This window comes from Crocuta crocuta, unplaced genomic scaffold (genome assembly GCF_008692635.1).
Source record: "Crocuta crocuta isolate KB4526 unplaced genomic scaffold, BGI_CrCroc_1.0 scaffold211, whole genome shotgun sequence".
NCBI classification, from domain to species: Eukaryota; Metazoa; Chordata; class Mammalia; order Carnivora; family Hyaenidae; genus Crocuta; species Crocuta crocuta.
Genome location: NW_027527939.1, coordinates 1,668,788 through 1,690,349, shown reverse-complemented (window position 1 = coordinate 1,690,349; position 21,562 = coordinate 1,668,788). Strand labels below are relative to the sequence as shown.

Here is a 21,562-nt window from a genome sequence, read left to right as displayed (position 1 = left end):
TTTGAGCTAAATAAATTGCAGAATTATATGTGTGTGTGTATGTATGTATATATATGTGTGTGTGTGTGTGTGTGTATTATACCATAACATGCCAATATATATTAAAAACTGTGCAAATTTAATGTATACAACTTGATGACTTGATGATTTTGGAGATACATATACACCTATGAAACTATCAACACAATCTATATCATAAGTATTATCCATAACCTCCAAAAGTTTCCTCCTACCTTTTTTAATAATTATTATCATCATCTGTATGATAAGAAGACCTAACATAAGATCCCCTCCTAGCAATTTTTTATACATACAATACTGTATTGTGAGAAAACTAAACATATCCTTATCCTGCAACCCAGCAATTGTACCCCATGGTATTTTCCCAAATAAGATGAAAAGATATGTGCATGCAAAAATGCACATAAATGGGGGGCTTGGGTGGCTCAGTCAGTTAAGCGACCAACTTCCGCTCAGGTCATGATCTCGCGGTTCGTGGGTTCGAGCCCCGCGTCGGGCTGTGTGCTGACAGCTCAGAGCCTGGAGCCTGCTTCGGATTCTGTGTCTCCCTCTCTCTCTGACCCTCCCCTGCTCACACTGCGTCTCTCTCTCTCTCAGAAATAAATAAAACATTATTTTTTTAAAAAAAATAATAAAACAAAAATTCACATAAATGTTTGTAGCATCTTTTTCATTATTGCCAAAATTTAGAGTCAAAATGTCCTTTGGTAGGTGAATAGATAAAAAAATATGTGGTATATCTAGGCAATGTAATATTACCCAAAGCTAAAAAGAAATGAGCTTTCAAGCCATGAAAAGACATTGAAGAATGTTAAATGCATATGAATAAATAAGAGAAGCCACCTGAAAAAGCTACCTATTCTATGATTTCAGCTATATGACTATGAAGACTGTAATAAGACCAGTGGTTGCCAGACGTAAAAGGGAAAGATGGGATGAAACAGTAGAGCACATAGATTTTTAAGGCAATGAAATTACTCTATGATACTGTTGGTTGATATATGTCATTATGTGCTTAAAATAATTCATAGAATGTACACCACCGAGAGTGAACACTAATGGAAATTATGTGTTTTTGGGTGATAATGATGTCAGTGGAGGCTTATCAATTGTAACAAATATACTACATTGGTGGCAGATGTTGATAAATGGAGGAAGCTATGCATGTATAGGTGCATATCTGGGAAATCTCTGCCCCTTATCATCAATATTTCTGCAAACCTAAAAATTATCTAAAAATTAAATATACTTTAAATGTTTGGAAAGGTAAAGTTTAAGCTAAGCATAGATAATCTGGAGTCAGCAATGTGAAGTTCTAGAAGAATTGTATTATAGGCAGAGGAAACAGTGTGAAGCCTTGAAAGCGTAATGATCTGTATAGTTAAATATAGAACTAAATCCAGTGTGGCAAGAGCATGGTATACAGTTTTGCTACCACATGAAGGCAGATAAGTAGTCAGAATCCAGATCATTAAAGGCTTTATAAGCTAGAGCCAAAGAAAAGCTTATGCTAAATATGACATCAATATACTGGAAGATTTAGAGTAATGGAGGAACATGATTTCTGTGTTGAGAATGAGATGCTGGGTGGTTATGAGAGTTGAAGTAGGCAGTTTTACCTACATTTAGGGGGCTTTGGGATTTCCAAGTGAAAATATAATGGCTGATTGGATTTCTAAAGTAGAAGTGATTGGGGCGCCTGGGTGGCTTAGTCGGTTAAGCGTCCGACTTTCGCTTAGGTCATGATCTCGCGGTTCGTGGGTTCGAGCCCCGCGTCGGGCTCTGTGCTGACTGCCAGCTCAGAGCCTGGAGCCTGTTTCAGTCTGTGACTCCCTCTCTCTCTGACCCTCCCCTGCTCACGCTCTCTCTCTCTCTCCTAGAAATAAAAAAGAAAAAAAAATTAAAAAAATAAAAATAAAAAAAAATAAAGTAGAAGTGATAGAAATGGAGGGAAGTAGAACAATTTAAATATTGATGGTAGCCAGGTAGGACTTAATAATAGATAAGCATGGTAAATAATAATAACAGTTATGAATGACCCACCAATTTTTGATGAGTCAGAACTCCTCATTTACTAAGTTGGTGAAAACCTGGGGAAAACAAGTTTGGGTGGAGCGGTGTTGAGTTCTCTTTGGGACATGTTAATTTTGACATGTCTAGAAGACAGTAAAGTATATGCTTTAACTTAACATTTAGACACATGATTTTGGAACTAAATGGAAAGGTCAATACTAGATTTAAAATGCAGGATTCACGGCACCTGGGTGGTTCAGTCGGTTTAAGCATCTGACTCTTAGTTTCATCTCAGGTCATGATCTCATGGTTCATGAGTCCATGCCCTTCATCAGGTTCCGTACTAACAGTGCAGAGCCTTCTTGGGATTCTCTTTCTCCATCTCTCTCTCTGCCCCTATCCCGGTCACTCTGTCTGTCTGTCTCTCTCTCAAAAATAAATAAACTTAAAAAAATAAAATGAAGGATTCAACAGAATAAGAATGACATATAAAGCCATGGGAATGGATAAAATAAATGTAGACAAACATATAGACAGAAAAGAGGGGCTAGGATAAAAAGACATTGTAACTGGAATTCCAAGAGGTTCTTGGGGGACCTTCATGCATTTCAGTATGATGGCAAAGACAAGAGCTCAATTCTTCTTATACTATACATTAAATTTTAACCTAAAACCTAACTTTTGAATACAATGTTAAACAATAAGGGGTTTATTTTTTAAGGAATAGGGGATTTTAAAAAAACATTTTAATGTTTATTTTTGATAGAGAGAGAAGGAGAGAAAGCACGAGTGGGGGAGGATTGGCAGAGAGAGAGAGGGAGACACAGAATCAGAAGCAGGCTCTAGGCTCTGAACTCTGAGCGGTCAGCACAGGGCCCGATGTGGGGCTCAAACTCATGAACCATGAGATCATAACCTGAGCCAAAGTTGAAGTTGGAAGCTTAACCTACTGAGACACCTAGGTTCCCCTAGGGGATTTTAAATAATTCCTTAAATCCTCAGAGAGATGCTAACATTTTCAAAAAATTTTGAAAATCTGACTATAGCATTTTACTATAAGCACAGGGAGAGGAAGAATGATTTTCCTGGGAGAGAGAGAGGAGAATAGTGGGGCAGGATTTGACTCCTTGTCATTACAGCTGAGTCAGATCTGCAAGGTCGGTAGGGCAGCCTGGAAGACCATAAATTACAATAGCCATGAATCCTTGAATAGTTAGTGTGGGGGAACAAAGGCCAATGTTTAAAGACCAGGCAACATAATTATACTTCTATTCATAGAAAGCTAGCTCTTGAAAGTATGTGGAATAGGAATATCAAGGTGAAGCTTTACTTTGCATTCAGAATTTATATTGGGATGGATAAAAGTGAGAGAAAATCACTTAGCAAGTCCTGCAACAATGTTGAGTTTATCTGAGAATGTTGAAGAAATTTAATTGCCACTAACTGGGCATTCAAAGAGTTTTGCATTCTGCTCTAGATTACTTTTTTTTTAATTATTTTTCATCACATTTATAGGACTTACAGATCACAAGAAAGTTTAACATAGTTATAAAAATACAAAGTTAATTGTTGTCCCATCTAAAGAATACGTAAATGCTTTCACTCTGTTAGACTCTGTTGACTTCTGGATAATTTGATTTTGTGTAAGTATTAGCAATTTATCAGGCATGTCCTAAATATGCCTTGTTTACAATTACTTATTTTGGTTGTGCACCTGGGTGGCTCAGTTTGTTGAACGTCTGACTCTTGATCTCAGATCAGGTCATTATCTCACGGTTGTGGGGTTGAGCCCCATGTTGGGCTCTGTGCTGAGCATGGAGCCTGCTTGTGATTCATTCATTCTCTCTCTTTCTCTTTCCCTCTCCCTCTCTCTCTCTCTCCCCTTCTCTCCCTCCCTCCTTCCCTCCCTTTGTTCCTTCCCCCCACACACCAAAAAATTAAATAAATAAAATAAAAAATAAATTTACTTACGTTGGTAATTTGGAAAATTTTTATTTTCCTGTCTTTTAAATAGAGAGTAGTTGGCTACTATATTCTATTTAAAGAAAGACAAAAAAAACCTCGTAGTAATTGTTAAAGTTTCCACATATCACAAACCAGTCTCCTCTCTCATGATAAATAATTCTACTTAACCTTTTCGTTGATGCTTTTAAAGCCTTGATTCCTGTGTTAGTCTCACCAAATTCATCACTAATTTCTATAATGAAAAAATCCAAAGTAATTTCTATTAAATTCTACCAAATTCCAGTAAAAGCATACTCAGCAGATGACACAGATTTTTTATAAGACTAGTATATTTCAATTCAAACTTTAAATTGATTCAATTATTGTTTAATCCAGTTTGGCTTAAAAAAACAAAACTAACTTACCAAGTGTGTTTATGTTGGCTTTGAAGTGGAATTTAACGTCCATCAACCTGGCTGTGGCTGTTTACACTTCAGGGATGGCGATATAGGTTCATGAGGAAGCACTCTTTCTCTCTCCCTTCCTTCCTTCCTTCACTCCATCCTTCCTTCTTTCGAATATAACTTGTAATTTGTATTTATTTGAAAGTAGACTTTCTGATTTTTTTTTACTTCTTCTGATACTCCTATAGTTCTTTATTTAAATCTGTGGATGAAACTTCAGACTCTTTGATTCAATAGATTGAATGTTTACCTCCTTTTTTTTTTTTTTTGAAGTCTTAATTTTTTTTATCCATGCATCCAATGTCATTAACTTCTACATCCTGATTTTAATATTCTTTGAACCCTTTCTAGGGATCTTTCATTGAACCCTTCATGTCCCCGAACTTAGCATAAGTATCCTCCAAGTCCTTCAATGAACCATTTCTTATTTTTTCTTATGTTCCTTATATTTTTATGATGATTTTATGAGTCTTTCTTTGTCTTCTTACTTGCCCTATTTTAAAAATTATTGGATTCTTTGAGGCCTCCTGTCATAGGTTTGCTAAAATTGTTTTATTGAACATGCTTTTGAATTATTTTCCAAGGCCTACTTGCCTTGCTTTGCATCCTTCTTTGCATCCTTCTTTGCATCCTTCTTTGTATCCTTGTTTGTATCCTTCTTTGCATCCTTTGCATCCTTCTTTGAATCAGGAGACTCTGTGTCAGTATCTTTCTTTGCATCTTTCTTGGAATTCTTCTTGGTGTCTTTCTTGGTATCATCCTTTGATTCAATATCTGTCTTACTGGACTTCTTTTCATCTTTCTTATCTTTTTTACTTCCCTTTGTCTTTGCATCTTTCTTGGATTCTTTCTTGTTTCTTGTTTCATCACCTTTCTCTCCTGGTTTCTTTAAATCCTTTTTCTCATCCTTCTTGGCAGCCTTCTTTTCATCTTCAGATTCTATACTTGATCCTTTGCTCTTTGAATCTTTATCTTTTTTGGCATCTTGCTTTAAATTCTTTTTTTCACCTTCAGATTCTATTCCTGACTCCTTGTCCTTTGAATCTTTCTTATCATTCTTGGCACCTTTCTTGGCATTTTTCTTTTCACCTTCAGATTCTGTAGCTGAGGACTCCTTGATCTTTTTTGAATCTTTCCTTTCCTTGTTGGCGTCCTTCTTTTCATCTTCAGATTCTGTTCCTGACCCCTTGTCCTTTGAATCTTTCTTATCCTTCTTGGAACCTTTCTTGACATCTTTCTTTTCACCTTCAGATTCTGTAGCTGAGGACTCCTTGATCTTCTTTGAATCTTTCCTTTCCTTCTTGGCCTCCTTCTTTTCACCTTCAGATTCTGTTCCTGACCTCTTGTCCTTTGAATCTTTCTTATCCTTCTTGGAACCTTTCTTAACATCTTTCTTTTCACCTTCAGATTCTGTAGCTGAGGACTCCTTGATCTTCTTTGAATCTTTTCTTTCTTTCTTGTCCCCTTTCTTTTCACCTTCAGATTCTATACCTGACTCCTTACCCTTCTTTGAGTCTTTTCTTTCTTTTTTGGTATCTTTTTTTGCAGCTTTCTTTTCCTCTTCAGATTCCATAGATGTACCTGACTCCTTAGCCATCTTGGTACCTTTCTTCTCCTTCTTGGCATCTGTTTTTGCAACATCTTTTTCACCTTTAGTTCCTGTTCCTATATCCTTATGTATTTTTGATTCCTTCCTAGTTATTTGTGGCCCCATTGAAACTGTGGATTCTGTTTCTGATTCTGATTGGTCTCTCTTGTGTGCTTTCTTGTCTTCTTTATCTTTCTTACCTATTGCTGGAGGTGCAGGTTTGTGTGCATGTGCTGCTTTAGCATCCCCCTTGGAGTGATGGGTTGGTTTATGTGGAGCCCGCATCCTGGCAGCTAAATAATCAGATGGTCTCTCAGAAATTCTCATTAGAGAACTGTGCATCCATAATGGTCGTTTAGGACTTTCTTTTAATTTCCCTTCTTCATGTTTCTGAAATATTGGTTAGAATAATGATGAACAACTTGTGTATGAGTTACATAGCCTTTATTCCTGATATCAAAAGCATTTTAACTTCAGCTATTGAAAGATTTTAGATTTTGATAAGCAGATAAATTGCAGATATAATAGTTTATTTTACTTTTCTAATTCCATTCTTGCTTGGACTAATTGATAGTCATGTCTCATTGTGGGCCTTATTTCAATTTAGAGGAATTTCATAATTCCTCAAAATATTATGTTAAAATTGGTAGAGACCTCCACTGACGAATGGCATATCAGAATTTCTCTTCACAATCAGGGAGGCCTTCCCCGTACCCCAAGTGTTCTGGAGAATTCTTAGAATATTCTGCCCACTTTCCATTCCTAGGCTAACTCATAAACTATTCTCTAATATCTAATAGTTTCATGTTCAGCCATATCCTTGTTTGTATTATCACATTCAGTGCCTCTGGAATTTGGAATTCTACATGTGGTTAAAAGTAAATGCCTAAAACTCCTACTGCTTGGCAAGATATAAATTGATATCTTTCAGATAGGCAACCACAATAATAAAAGCTGTAACATTAAGTGCAAGTAAACTTGTGCAGAATGGTACGTTTTATTTTCAGCTCCTAACCAAGTATTTTCAAAATCTTAATTGCAAAAAAACAAAAACAAAAACCTTTGCAAGTAATGTTAACAAATCATAGAAAAATAAATAGAATAATGAAAGAAAGGAAGAGCAAAGAGTGTGAGTTGACAGAGTAAGCTAGAATCAGTACTGATTGAAAACACTCCTTAAAACAAACAAGAGTTGATGATACATTTATCTTGTGAATGCTTTTTTTTTTTTTGCATTTCTCATCCCATGATGACTCCAGACACATTAAGAAATATTTATCTTCCAATATTCATAATTCTGAATTCTACAGTGAAGAAATATTAAAAGTTCATCAAGGTATAATATGTCCCCATGATTCCAGTGAGGGAGTTTCTCTAGTTAGGGAACATTTTCTGAATGTTCATATTAACTGCAGCATTAGGATCACCAGATTTTTGTGCTTCTTGAACACATATTTTCTATAGTGTGGTGTTACTAAAGAAATAGTTAATATGAAATAAGGGGGCGATATTTATACAGTGAAATACAAATAAAATATATCTACTTTCTTCAAGTAGTAGATTTGAATTACCTTTAACTGTGCTGTCCAATATGGTATTTAAGCCACAAGTGAAATGAATTGAATTGAAATGTAAAATTCAATTCCTCAGTTGCACTAGCCTCTTAAAATTAATGTTCAGTAGCTAAATTGGAATGCAAAAGCATAAAATATTTCCATCATCACAGAAATCCCATTGGTCAGCACTGATCTATAACACATATAACTATACATGATTTCACACATTTATCACTAGTAAGATTATATGATCTATTCAGTACTCACAGGAACTGTATTGTCTCGTAGTTGGGATGGTATTGATCTCCTTTTTTTCCCTGGCCGTGGTGGTTTGGGAAATGCCAGGGCAAAGTGCTGCTGATTCCATGACTTTTTGCTTAATTCACTGACTAAAATAAGAAAACATTAAACTAACGTTTTAAAGTAAGTAGAATATCATCACAACTAAAACAGCAGTAAGATAATAGATTTCATGAATAAACAGTGGTTTCATTTATTTATACTTAGAATTCTCTCCTATTAATATATAAAAGTAAAAATTTATTTCTGTATTTTGATCAGTTTCACAGGTAACTAGTCAGTGTAAAACTAATATAGTCTGTGATATAAATGTAAAGAAACATCTTTTCTGCTTTCTTGTAATCTTTCTGTCTTTCCAAGTCTAGATTCTTGCTTTAGACTCTTTTGTTTAGAATAAATTTTATCAAGATTAGAAAATATGATAACTACTTCTGTAGCTTCCAAAGTACTTAGCACAGTACTTGTTATAAAATATCTAGTAAATATATGATTGAATCTAATGCTTAAGATTCCTTTAGTTAGTAATCATTTTCCAAGCTACAAGAGTAAATGTTATACACTTAATAACAGCATTGTTGTTATTGAGTGATGGGTATTAAAGAGGGCGTTTGTTTGAACTTGTACTGGGTATTATAAATAAGTGATGAATTGCTAAATTCTACTCCTGAAACCAGTATTACACTATATGTTAACCAACTAGAAATTAAATAAAATTTTGAAAAGTATAAGTGACACATTAATGAAAAAATCTAATAAATTACGAGCACCTACAAAATTGTGACTGTAAGTGAAAAGTCACTTGGAAACTATGAGAGAATGGTGGGAGACATTTAAGGTACAAATGAAACTAGTGAGAGATTTTTCACTACATTTAAACATGTGCAGTAGTGCTTTGTGTAAGAGAAATTATACTTTTCCCACGAGTCTCCTGAAAACAGGATCAGTGAGAAATTATACAGAATTAAAGGCATATTTAAGCTCAATATATGAGGGAAAATCATTTGATATATGAAATCCTTCAACATCAGATTGTTGAGTTTTTGGCATATTAGAGGGATGTAGTCTAGCAGGAAGGTAGTATAAGTCATTGTAGACACTGGTCAGTTGTTTATATAATTTCTGCACTACTTTTCAACTGTAAGATTATCTGATTCATGATTTCTAATACATATGATTTCTAATCTAACACCTTTATGTTGTTGAACATATTTGCTTAAACTTTGATTTAAAAACAAAATATCTTTGGGGCGCCTGGGTGGCTTAGTCAGTTAAGCGTCCGACTTTCGCTTAGGTCATGATCTCGCGGTTCGTGGTTCGAGCCCCGCGTCGGGCTCTGTGCTGACTGCCAGCTCAGAGCCTGGAGCCTCTTTCAGTCTGTGACTCCCTCTTTCTCTGACCCTCCCCTGCCCACGCTGTCTCTCTCTCTCTCTCTCCTAGAAATAAATAAAAAACATTAAAAATTTAAAAAAAAATAAAAAAATAAAAACAATATCTTGGAAAGTTTTTGCTGAGTCTATGAGTAAGGTGCCTTATATGTAAAATGGTTGATTTTTAATAATATTTTGTAAAAGCTCTTGCTTTATCACTCTGAATAGAGGATAGTAATCACTTATTCTCAGAAGTAATCATAATCTAAATCTGGCCATTTGTAGCAACATGGATGGAACTTGAGGCTGTTATGCTGAGAGAAATAAATCAGACAGAGAAGGACAGATACCATATGTTTGCACATATAGGTGGATTAGGAGGAACTTTATGGAGGACCATGGGGGAGAAGAAGGGGAAAAATAGTTGGGGAGAGGGAGGGAGGCAAACCATGAGAGACTCTTGAATGCTGAGAACAAACTGAGGGCTGATGGGGGTAGGGGAGAGGGGAAAGGGGGTGATGGGCATGGAGGAGGGCACTTGTGAGGATGAGCACTGGGTGTTATATGGAAACCAACTTGACAATAAACTATTAAAAAAAGAAGTCATCATAATCCTAAAATTAATGTTTCAATAATAAATATTCTATCTTACCTGGAATGTAGTTATCATATGTTCCAAAGTTTATTTTTTGGCTATTAAAATAAGAGAGAAAGTTTTTAATTAATTTATGTTTAATCACTATTTAATGATCATTATTATGCATAAGAACTTGTCAGCTAGAAATATTGTGCATTCTCAGATCTCTACTAATATGTAAGATTACTTCATCCTAGAAGAAATAGAGATGAGTAAATGTGTGTCTTTTGCACAAACTTTAACATAACTAAAACGAAGTAGATAAAAACAGTTTTAAACATTACCAAATTGTTGTATCTGAAATATAAACTTTTTAAAAACTGTGACTTCAAAGTTGAATTATTTTTCTCTATCTCATGCTCCAAATTCTCTTGCAATTTAATTTTAGCAATTATGTCATTTTAAAAGCATTACTTAAGCAAAATCAGCTCAAAATATTCTCAGAACTTAAGCCAATTTGAATCATTCAATGACATAGTTGTATGTCTGTGAATGTGTGTCTCTCAGTGTGTCAGTATGCACTATAAGTATCGATATGGAGTCTTATTTTTTAAAATTTTGATCTTTAGGAATATCTGTGATATAAAACTATGTTGCAAAGTATATTTCACTTCAAAGTTTCCATGTGTTTTAGTACTATATGAGCATGTTTGTTCCCATAAATGGGGATTTTATTATCTAATTTTTATTTATTTGTATGGGAGGGTTACATTAATATCTAATATAAAAATGTTATTTTACCACATCTCATTGCATTACAGAAATAAGGCCATTGTTGATCCTGTGTGAGTTTCGGGTGCACACACACACACACACACACACACACACAAGCACGCATACATAGGATCTTACTTATTTTGAAATTATATAGATATTAAGAATAAAGTACATTGTAGAATCTAAAAGACAAAACAAACAAATAAAGTGAATAAACAAAAAGCAGAACCGTTTCCAAAATAGAACAAACTGATGGTTTGCAGGAGAGAGCAAAATGGGTGAAGGGGAATGGGAAATACGGACTTCCAGTTATGGAATGACTAAGTCACTAGAATAAAAGAGAACAAAAGGCACAGTATAGAGAATATAGGCAGTGATACTATAATAATGTTATATGGTGACAGATGGTAGCTACACTTGGGATAAGGATAACATAATGTGTAGAGAAGTCTAATACCTATGTTGTACCTGAAATTCACATAACATTGCATGTCAGCTATACTCAAAAAATTGAAGAATAAAGTACATTAAAGTAAATATCTTGATATCTTTATTTAGACTCTATTTCCCAGTACAAAACTTGTCACATTTTTGTTACTCTATAAACATTTACATGATATTAACTGAATACAATTTAGGATGTATTAACCAGTAAGTTACCTAGTCTAGTGTTGTTTTTAAGCTTTTATTTAAATTCCAGTTAACATACAATGTAATATTAATTTCATGATACAATATAGTGCTTCCACACTTCCAGACATCACTCAGTGCTCATCATAAGTGCACTCCTTAACTCCCATCACGTATTTAACCTACACCACCACCCATCTCCCTGCTGGCAACCATCAATTTGTTCTCTGTAGTTAAGAGTCTGTTTCTTGGTTTACCTCTCTCTCTCTTTCTTTAACATTTGTTCATTTGTTTCTTAAATTCCACATATCAGTGAAATCGTATGGTATTTGTTTTCTCTGACTCATTTTGCTTAGCATAATACTCTGTAGCTCCATCCACATAATTGGGTTTTGTTGGTGGTGGTGGCTTTTCTTTTTAACTGAAGACATGCATTAAAATCACTTGCCCCACCATATCTGAACCTCTAGGTTTGGATTTAGCCAATCTGAATCACTAGGTTTAAATCTAGCCAATGTACATTTATACATTGTTGAAGAAATTTTAATGTTCAGCCATGGTTATGAATATCTCTGTTTTAAATACTCTAAAAGAGAAAATATTTCAGGTTCATGAAACAGTATTATTAAATTTGCAATTTAAAAATTGTACATAGGAATGATCCATTAATTATTTGTATAATTTCTAGAGTAATTTCTTTAATCACCCAGCAATTGAATTAGAAATCATAATCCTTATATATAGAAAATACATAATTCTTTTAAAAATTGTTCTTCTAAATAACCTATGATCAAACAGAAATCACAATGGATACTTAGAAAAAGAAGCAACTAACAACAATAACATAGTATCAACAATTGTGGACTACTGTTCACAAAGGAGAATTTATAGTTTTAATGCATTGTATTAGAAAATAGTTTAAAACAATGTTTTAAATCCCTAACTTAAAATTATGAAAATATGAAAAAATCAATATAATTAGGAAATTATGAAATCAAATTCAAAGTTAGAGGGAGTAAATAATAAAGCCGGAAACAAAGTAAACAAAAATTAGAACAAATTAAAAAATCCAAAAAAATTTGCTTTTTTTGAAAAATTACTAAAATTGACAATACAAAGAGAAAAAACAAATTACCAAAATCAGGATTGATGCAAGTTTTTTAACTATATAGATTTTAAAGGATAATGGGGAATATTATTTAAAATTTTATAGCAAAATATCCAGCACCTTAAGCAATATAGATGAGCACCTTGTAAAATTAATTTAGCAAAACAGACATATGATTAAATAATAAATATGTGAATGGCTTCATAATAAGTAAATTGAATCCATTATCAAAAACCTTCCAAGAAAGGAAAGCACAGACCTAAACTCTGATTTAAAAAAAATTTAGTAAAAATACTAACTCTACACAGGTTTTAAGAAACAAGAGGAAAGGGAAACCCATTTTTTGACACCAGTATAAATAACCTTGACACTAAAACTTCTTAAAGACATTATGATAAAAGAGTATATAGATCAATATCTTGCCTTAACACCAACACAGAAATTCCTTAACAATTTTTTAACCAATCTTAGTGAACATAGATAAAATGACAACTACATCATGGTCATTGAAATTTACTTGATGAATATAAGGTTTGTTTGACAGGAATAAATCCACCCAGACAGTCACTACAAATAGCACATAAGAAAATTCATNGGGGGGATGGGCATAGAGGAGGACCCTTGTGGGGATGAGCACTGAGTATTATGTGGAAACTAATTTGACAATAAACAATAAACTATTTGTAAAAAAAAAAAAAAAAGAAAAGAAAATTCATCTAGTAATTTCAAGATATATTGAAGAATTTTTTTAATGTTTATTATTTTTAAGAGAGAGAGAGCATCAGTGGGGTAGGGCAGAGAGAGGAAGAGCACAGCAGGGTAGGGCACAGAGAGAGACCGTTTTTGTGACTCGGATGCTTAAGCGACTGAGCCACCAGGCGCCCCGCAGAATTTTTGAAAAAAAAATTCATAATTTAAAACTCTGAGAAAAGTAGAAATAGAAGAAACTTTCCTCAAATGTATAAAATGTCTCCAGACAATACTCATTTCTAAAATCAAACTTAATTGTGGAATGTTGACTATCTTTTCTCTAGAAACCAGATATAAGGCAAAGATGCTCACTCTTTCTAATCAACCTAGAAATCCAGACTATTTTGTTCCATAAGACAATAAAACATTAAGATTGGTAAGGAAGAAGTAAAATTGTCCTTGTTCACAAAGGACATGATTGAGTGGACGATCCAGTAACACATACAAAAAGAATTATGTAGGAGGGGGCACCTGGATGGCTTAGTTAAACATCTGACTTTTGGTTGATTCTTGGTTTCAGTTCAGGTCATGATCTAACAGTTCTTGAGCTCAAGTCCCATGTTGGCCTCTATGCTGACAATACAGAGCCTCCTTGGGATTCTCTGTCTCTCTCTCTCTCCCCTTTCCCTGCTTGTGATCTCTCTCTCTCTCATAAGAAATAAACTAGGGTACCTGGGTGGCTCAGTCAGTTAAGTGTCCAACTTGGGCTCAGGTCATGACCTCATGGTTCTTGAGTTCAAGCCCTGCATCAGGCTTTGTACTGAAGGCTCAGGGCCTGGAGCCTGCCTCAGATTCTGTGTCTCCCTCTCTTCCTGCCCCTCCCCCACTGGTGCTCTGTCTCTGTCTCTCAAACATAAACAAATGTTTAAAAAATTTTAAATAATGATGGGGCGCCTGGGTNTTAAGTAAACGTAATAAGATTATATGATACAGTCTCCAATTACATAAATTATGAAATCTTGTCATTTATAACAACATGGATGAAATTGAATGTTTTATGCTAACCAAAAAAAGTCAGAGAAAGACAAATACAATATGCTTTCACTCATATGTGGAATTTAAGAAACAGACCAGATGAACATAGGGGAAGGGAAGGGAAAATAAGAAAAAAACGGAGGCAAACCATAAGAGACCCTTAAATACAGAGAACAAACTGAAGATTGCTGGAGGGATGTTGGGTGGGGGAATGGCCAAAATGGGTGATGAGAATTAAGGACGGCACTTGTTGGGATGAGCACTGAGTGTTATATGTAAGTGATGAATCACTAAATTATTCTTTTGAAACCATTATTACACTCTTTGTTAACTAACTTAGATTTAAATAAAATTAATAAATAAAAATATATTTTTATAACTAAAAACATTAGAAAGTATAAATTTAAGAAAACTGTAATTTTCAATAACATAAAAAACTATTTAGAAGTAAATTTATTGAAATATTTGCAAGAAAACTAAGGGGCATTTGGGTAGCTCAGTCGGTTAAATGTCTGACTTTGTCTCAGGTCATGATCTCATAGTTCACAAGTTCGAGCCTTGCATCAGGCTCTCTGCTGTCAGCATATAGCCTGCTTGAGATCCTCTGTCTCCTTTCTGCCTCCCCTTCTCATGCTCGCTCTCACTCACTTGCTCTCTCAAAAATAAACATTAAAAGGGGTGCCTGGGTCGCTCCGTCGGTAAAGCATCCAAATTTGGCTCAGGTCATGATCTCTCAGTCTGTGAGATCATGGGGCTCTGTGCTGACAGCTCGGAGCCTGGGTATTGCTTCAGATTCTCTCTCTCTCGCTCTCGCGCTCTCTCTCTCTCTCTCTCTCTCTGCATCTCTCTCACCTGTGCTCTCTGTCTCTGTCTGTCTCTCTGTCTCTCTCTCTCTCAAAAATAAACATTAGGGGCACCTGGGTGGCTCAGTTGGTTAAGCGTCTGACTTCGGCTCAGGTCATGATCTTGCAGTTCCTGCGTTTGAGCCCTGCTGTAGGGCTCTGTGCCGACGGCTAGCTCAGAGCCTGGAGCCTGTTTCGGATTCTGTGTTTCCCTGTCTCTCTGACCCTTCCCTGCTCATGTGCGCGCTCTCTCTCTCTCTCTCTCTCTCAGAAATAAATAAAACATTTTAAAAAATTATAAGAAAAATAAAAAATAAGAAAGAATTAAAGAAGAAAACTAAAAATGTTCCTCAGGAATCTTTCAGGAAAATTTTGTGTGTGTGTGTGTGTGTATATGCATATATATAAACCTATATTTTTATTCATATATATAATATATAATATTTCTTATTCAGAACATCCTTTGTATTTTCTACCTACTAGAACAGATAAAATAAAAAATTAATGACATAAATAGTCAGCAACAGTGTAGAGCATCAGACATGTTCAGCATTGGTGGTGATATAAAATGGTACAACTACTTTGGAATACCACTTGATATTTGTAAAATAAAGCTAAACATACACATGCTATATGTATGACTCAACATTTCCAGTATAGATTACCCAAGATAAATTTACAGAAAGACCTGAACAAAATATGTATAGCAGCTTTATTCATAATAACCCAAAACTAAAGTAACTCAAAAATCCATCAACAGGAGAATAGAAAAACTAGGTGTGGCATATTCATGTAATGTGACACTGCTTGCAATGTAAAGGAATGTACTGCTGATAATATGCAACATGAATGAATCAAAAAGAAATTATACTGAAAGAAAAAATCCAGAAACATATATACTGTATGATGTCATTTGTATGAATTTTCAAGCCTAGGCAAGCCTCTCTATTGTAATTTAACAGCCCTTTGTGGGGGTGGGGCAGAGTGGATTGAATGGAAAGTGACACAATGTAACTTAATGGTGAGGTTGAAAATTCCTGTTTCTTAAGGTTGGTTAGGTTAGGGTAGGTGACAAATAAATTTAGTTCTCTTTTGTTTTCACTGGGAAGAGTTTATAGTACCCCAAAATAGTCATTATCTGAAGAAATCTCCTTCATCCATTGCCCATCCCCACAATCCTCCTTCCCTCTGAAAACCATCAGTTTGTTCTCTGTATTTATAGGTCTGATTCTGCATTTTGTTTTAGATTCTACGTGTGTGTGAGCTTTAAGTAAAGAAGGTACCCACTGTTAGCATTGTGGAACTTCTGTATTCATGACTTAGAAAGGGAAGCTGGGTTTAGGTTTTTCTAAATAAAAAACTGAGACCCCAAAGTAGGAGACATGTGGAACTTTATTTTTTACAACAAAAATCTGTTTTTATATTACCACTGGAAATAGATTGTGGGTATTTTTTGCCTTGTAAAGGAGTAAACATTTAACTGCATTTGTGGGATTTTTTTTCTTCTTAGTCTGAAAATTTTTAATCTTGGTATACAATAAACCTGCTCTTATTCTTGCCTTTAACTGTATCTCTGGTATGTCTTTAAAATGTCTAACAAATTCAGAGAATAAGGGCTCTCAGTTTTGTGATATCTTCTTTAGTTTAATTTGAAATGGCTACAGTCATTCCATGTGAGTATCACAAAATATCCTGCCAACTTACTTGATTTTTGTATTCTGCGTCAGATGTATGAGAAGGCCATAAAGTACTTGGCAGAAAGTTTTTCAGGGACTGACTGCGTCTGAGTCACTCTTGTATTTGCTCTAGAGGTCTCTTTTTTAAGGCAAAGCTCAATTGCCACATGGTTATTTTCTTGGTGAAGGATGGCTCTAGGTGTAGTATGGTGAAATTTGCTGTCTTTTTCCTAACATTTTCTAGAGTAGTGTTTCTTAACTTATTACTGCCTTGCCCCAGTGGACATTTGCAATGTCTGAGATATTTTTATCACAGTTGTGTGTATCTTTTGGTATTAGGGGGGTCGGGGGTAGGTAGTGTGGACAGTATACACACAGTGCTGATAGTGACACCTAGTGGGTAGAAACCAGGGATGCTGCTAGCTGCTTACACTGCAGAGTACCTCCCTGCCCCCTGCCCAGTCCTCAACTCCTCAACTCCAATAAGGACTTATCCTTCCTAAAATGTGAATACTGCTAAGATTTATAAACCTTGTTTTATATAAAGGTGAGTTCCTAGGCAAGAATAATTCCTAGGCAAGATGGTAGGGGAGGACCTTATTAATGCAACTCAAGGGACGAAAAAAATAAAATATATCGTTGATATGGGATCCAGAAGTTAACACTGGAAGTTTAAGAAGTTCAGAGTTTTAGATAGCCCCACTCTTTGTGAAAATCTCCCTCACTTCCTTTAGAAACCTTAGGTCTATTCAGTATTAGAAATGGAAGGATTGAGTTGACTGACACAATGTGAGTTGGAGGAAAAGGCAAGAAGAGGAGAAACACTTGAATGGTGCTGTTGAGGTTTGGATGAACAAGGGTATTAAAGAGTAGTAAGTGGGGAGAGGAAAAACTGAACTCAAAGAAGAAAATTCCCTTTATCAACCATAAGTTGATAGCCATGACACAGAAATATAAGTCCAAAATTAAGGTTCTGTCATAGACTTCAGAGGAAAATTGTCTTCTGCATCTCAGATTCTCTTTTAACTGAGTTGAAAGTAGCCACTAGAACCCAAGGAAATATGAGAATTTGTTATTAAGAATTTATATGTGCTTCATTAGCTAACAATGAAGTTATTTGATTATTAATTTAACCACACTTTCCTTCTATGATACATGAGAGCTTTAGGATTATACCAGAAAACAATATAAAGAAATAGTCATAAAACTAAAAATAAGTTTTTAACTTTTGCATGAAGTTCTCTGAAAGTCACGCACTGCTCATGATAATAGTAATGCCATCAATAATTTATTGTGCTTCAACATTTTAAAGTAATTATTATATGGTGTAATTCTGTCATATTATGTGCCCAAAGTAAAGATTGCTCTGTAATCCTCCACCCTTTAATTATTACAAATACATTGAACTCTTTTACTCATGGTATTCCTTTAAAGTCGTGATTGAATTATATGTAGTAAGCACTAGAAACTTTTAAAACCAGTTGTGTTTCTTTTCAAGAGTCATATTTTATTTTTCCTTCAAAAGTACTGTCCAGAAGAAAAACCAGTTACACTCTCCTTTCTATTTCATAGTTCCACACCTTGGCCTTTGTTCCGAGCCTATGTAGTTAAAAGGCTTACATAATGGAAGGTCTTCTTTCCTTACATTATTGTAACACAACAGAAATTAAGCATAAGGAAACTGCTATCATCAAACTTCCCATGTCTGGATAATCTGCTTTTCATTACAAAGTATTTTTGCATACTCAGTATTTCTCAAGGGGAATACAGTTAGTATTTAATTGGTCTTATTTCTATTGGGATGCCCCACTTATTACCAAAGGTTTAGCATCCTTGATCCATGCCCTCAAAAAGCCAGTAGACTCCTCAGTCATTGTGACATTAAAAAACAAAAACAAGGAGAGCCTGAGTGGCTTAGTCAGTTGAGCAGCTGACTCTTGATTTGAGCTCAGGTCACGATCACATGGTTTATGAGCTTGAACCCCACATCAAGCTCTGTGGTGGCAGTGAGGAGCTTGCATGGGACTCTCTCTCCCTCTCTACAGTGCCCCTCCCTCACTCACACACTCTTTCTGTCAAAACTAAAGTTAAAAAAAAAAAGAAACAGAAAACCAAACCAAAACAAAACAAAAAAAGTTCCTATAGATTTCCAAATAGTCTTCAAGGAGGTGATAATTCCCTGAATGAGAACCACGAATTATTTTATTCTGTATGTTACGAAATACAATATGATAAAAAATGAAGTAAGGATCACTTTCAAAAAGACTTATCCAAAACTATGCATATATTTCACTGAAATGAATCAAATAAGTCTTGGATCAAAGCAGCCTATGATGTTGCTTGAGAATGTATGTGTCTGCTAAACACATACTCTCTTGTTTATAATAATAAACAAGAATAATGATGGGCATCTCTTTACACTAGAGAATAAATATAAAGCTAACTAGAGCATTTCAGTTATTTTAAAACATAAAATTTGACAAGAGGACTTACAATCTTGGAACAGACATTTCCCCCACCTATGATTTGCCAGGACTTAAGTAAGCACTCTAGGTTCAAAATAGTGATGTTGAGAGGTGACATCATAAAGAGACCAAGAGCACTGGGAGTTAAGGGGGAAACGAGCTATCACTTTGACATATATTATGTTCTTTAATATTCGGTCTAAGTTTTGTGTTTTCTTTATTTCATTGTTACTATGAGACTACACCTGATGGTTGAAAAATAACCAGTTGGTTTTACATCTTACTAAAATTCTTATTTCAATTTTTCATGTACTTTTTATTTATTGACTGATACAACATAAAAGATGAATTTGAGTATCTGTTAAAATAAATTGTAATCCTAACTTCCCTGATATTCATATGTATTTTGTTAAATTCTTTGCATAACTTTGTGCCTTTTACCTTTTCCCGTCTTAAACACATGAATTGCTCATAGATATGAGATTTTAAAGAAGGCTAGGTGTTTATTAAAATTATCAACTTAGGGGCATCTCAGTAGCTCAGTCAGTTAAGTGTCTGACTTTTGATTTTGGCTCATATCATGATCTCATAGTTCACGAGCCTTGGACTCTGTGCTGGCAGTGTGAAGCCTGCTTGGGATTCCTTTTCTCTACCCCTTCCTACTTCTTTCTCTCTTTCTCTCAAAATAAACCAGAAAAAATTTTATTTAATTATCAAGTTACTGATAGATCTGAGTTAGGTCATTTTTACTATACCCACTACTCCACCCCATTAACAGATGAATGCAAATACGAGTAGTATTTGAACATGCTGTCATTATCGAGCTCCATTTAGGAAATTTTAGCTGATTTTTTTTTTCCTCTTAAGGAATAGTTTCATTAAACTTCAGCTACTGTAGGAGATCAACTACAAAACTCTCAGTGGTTTTAACTCAGTGAAAGTTTTTATCTTATATCTCAGACCATGGTAAATTCTAGAGTGGTTGAGGTAGGAGGTTTCCAGAACAAGATTAAAATATTTTTAATGTTTATTTTTGAGAGAGAGTAAGCAAGCAAGGGAGGGCAGAGAGAGAAGGAGACACAGAGTCCAAAGCAGACTCCAGGCTCCAGGCTGTCAGCACAGAGCCAGACACGGGCTCAAACCCAAGAACCATTAGATCATGACCTGAGGTGAAGTCAGACGCTTAACTGACTAAACCACCCAGGCACTTCTCCATAACAATATTTAATAATTCAGGTTTCTCTGATTTAATTTCTTCATTATCTACCAACTTACACTATTAATGCTGTTGTTTTCTGGCAAATGATGATTAGCAAACAGTATGATTTTTAAATCCACAATATTTTATTAAAATTTTATAATAAGTACCTGGTTATGAAAGTATATATATCCAGTGCATTTCTTCTGTCAGCATGTGGTAAGGTCCAGATCATGACTGGGCAGCCAACAATGCTTGCCTTCTGCACCATGACCGACCTCTTGAATTAATCTCTCACTGTCATTTTAACTGTGTGTGAGCTTTTAAGATCTCAGAGAGCTAATGATCTTTTTATTGTAAGCTTGCATTAATTTTCTATTGCTATATAAAAATTACCACAAACTTAGTGTTATAATAACAAAACACATTTATAATCCTTAATTCTGGGGGCACCCAAGTGGCTCATTTGACTAAGCTTCTGACTTCGGCTCTGTTCATGATCCCACGGTTCATGAGTTGAGCCCCATATGGGGTCTGATCTGACAGCTCAGAGCCTGTAGCCTGCTTCAGATTCTGTGTCACCCTCTCTGTCTCTCTCTGTCCCTCTCTCTCTCTGCCTCTCCCCCCACTCTGTCTTTAAAAATGAGCATTAAACACATTTATAATCTCATAATTCTGTAGTTCAGATCTCAGGAAAATTCAGTTGGTTCCTCTTCTCAGTGTCTTATAGGCTGAATTCAATTTGTTGACTAGTCTCTTATCTGGAGGCTCTGAGAAAGAATCTATTTCCAAGTAACATTCTAGTTGGCAGAATTCAGTTTCAGTGGCTGGTTCTGATGTCTGTGTTTTCTTGTGTGTTATCACTGTCAGCTACTATTTGCTTCTAGAAGCTGCCTACATTCCTTCTCAGATGATCTCCTCCCGCTTCAAACCAGCTGTTTCAAGTCCTCCTCTGAGTTCATAATCTGTGTTCTTTTTCTCCATTTTCCACTGCTACCAGATGAGGAAAATTTTATCTTCTAAACAGCTTATTGGGTACATTAGGCCCCTGTAAATATCTCTGAAGGTCACCTGTCCCTCATAACGTACCATAACCCTAGGGATAATATCTCTTCATATTCATAAGAGTGAATGCTATGCTCAATATGAAGGTTCATTTGGGGGTCATTCTTCGAATTCGGCCTACCATAAAGCCAAAATTAGACTAAAGCCTTATTTTATTTGAGGCTTATGAGAAATATATCAGCCTCATATATATTATTTTTATGTCCTAAGATTTTGCCAAGGTTTATCCAGCAGCACTGTGATTAC

The 21,562-nt window shown here is 35.1% G+C and overlaps 1 protein-coding gene across 5 annotated transcripts in view; it reads right to left on the bottom strand.

The window, feature by feature from the left end:
* CYLC2 (cylicin 2) overlaps positions 1-19,142 on the bottom strand; it is a 31,665-nt gene extending 12,523 nt beyond the window's left edge. For all 5 annotated transcript variants that reach the window (XM_077752252.1, XM_077752251.1, XM_077752254.1 and 2 more), the window contains exons 1-4: positions 19,082-19,142; positions 9,906-9,946; positions 7,854-7,975; positions 4,404-6,420 (exon numbers count right to left, since the gene is read on the bottom strand). In XM_077752252.1, the coding sequence (XP_077608378.1) occupies positions 5,029-6,420; positions 7,854-7,975; positions 9,906-9,946; positions 19,082-19,098 (1,572 nt within the window). In that variant the 5' untranslated portion in view covers positions 19,099-19,142 and the 3' untranslated portion in view covers positions 4,404-5,028. The remainder of the gene's footprint in view (positions 1-4,403; positions 6,421-7,853; positions 7,976-9,905; positions 9,947-19,081) is intronic.
* Between the last annotated feature and the right edge of the window lie 2,420 nt (positions 19,143-21,562).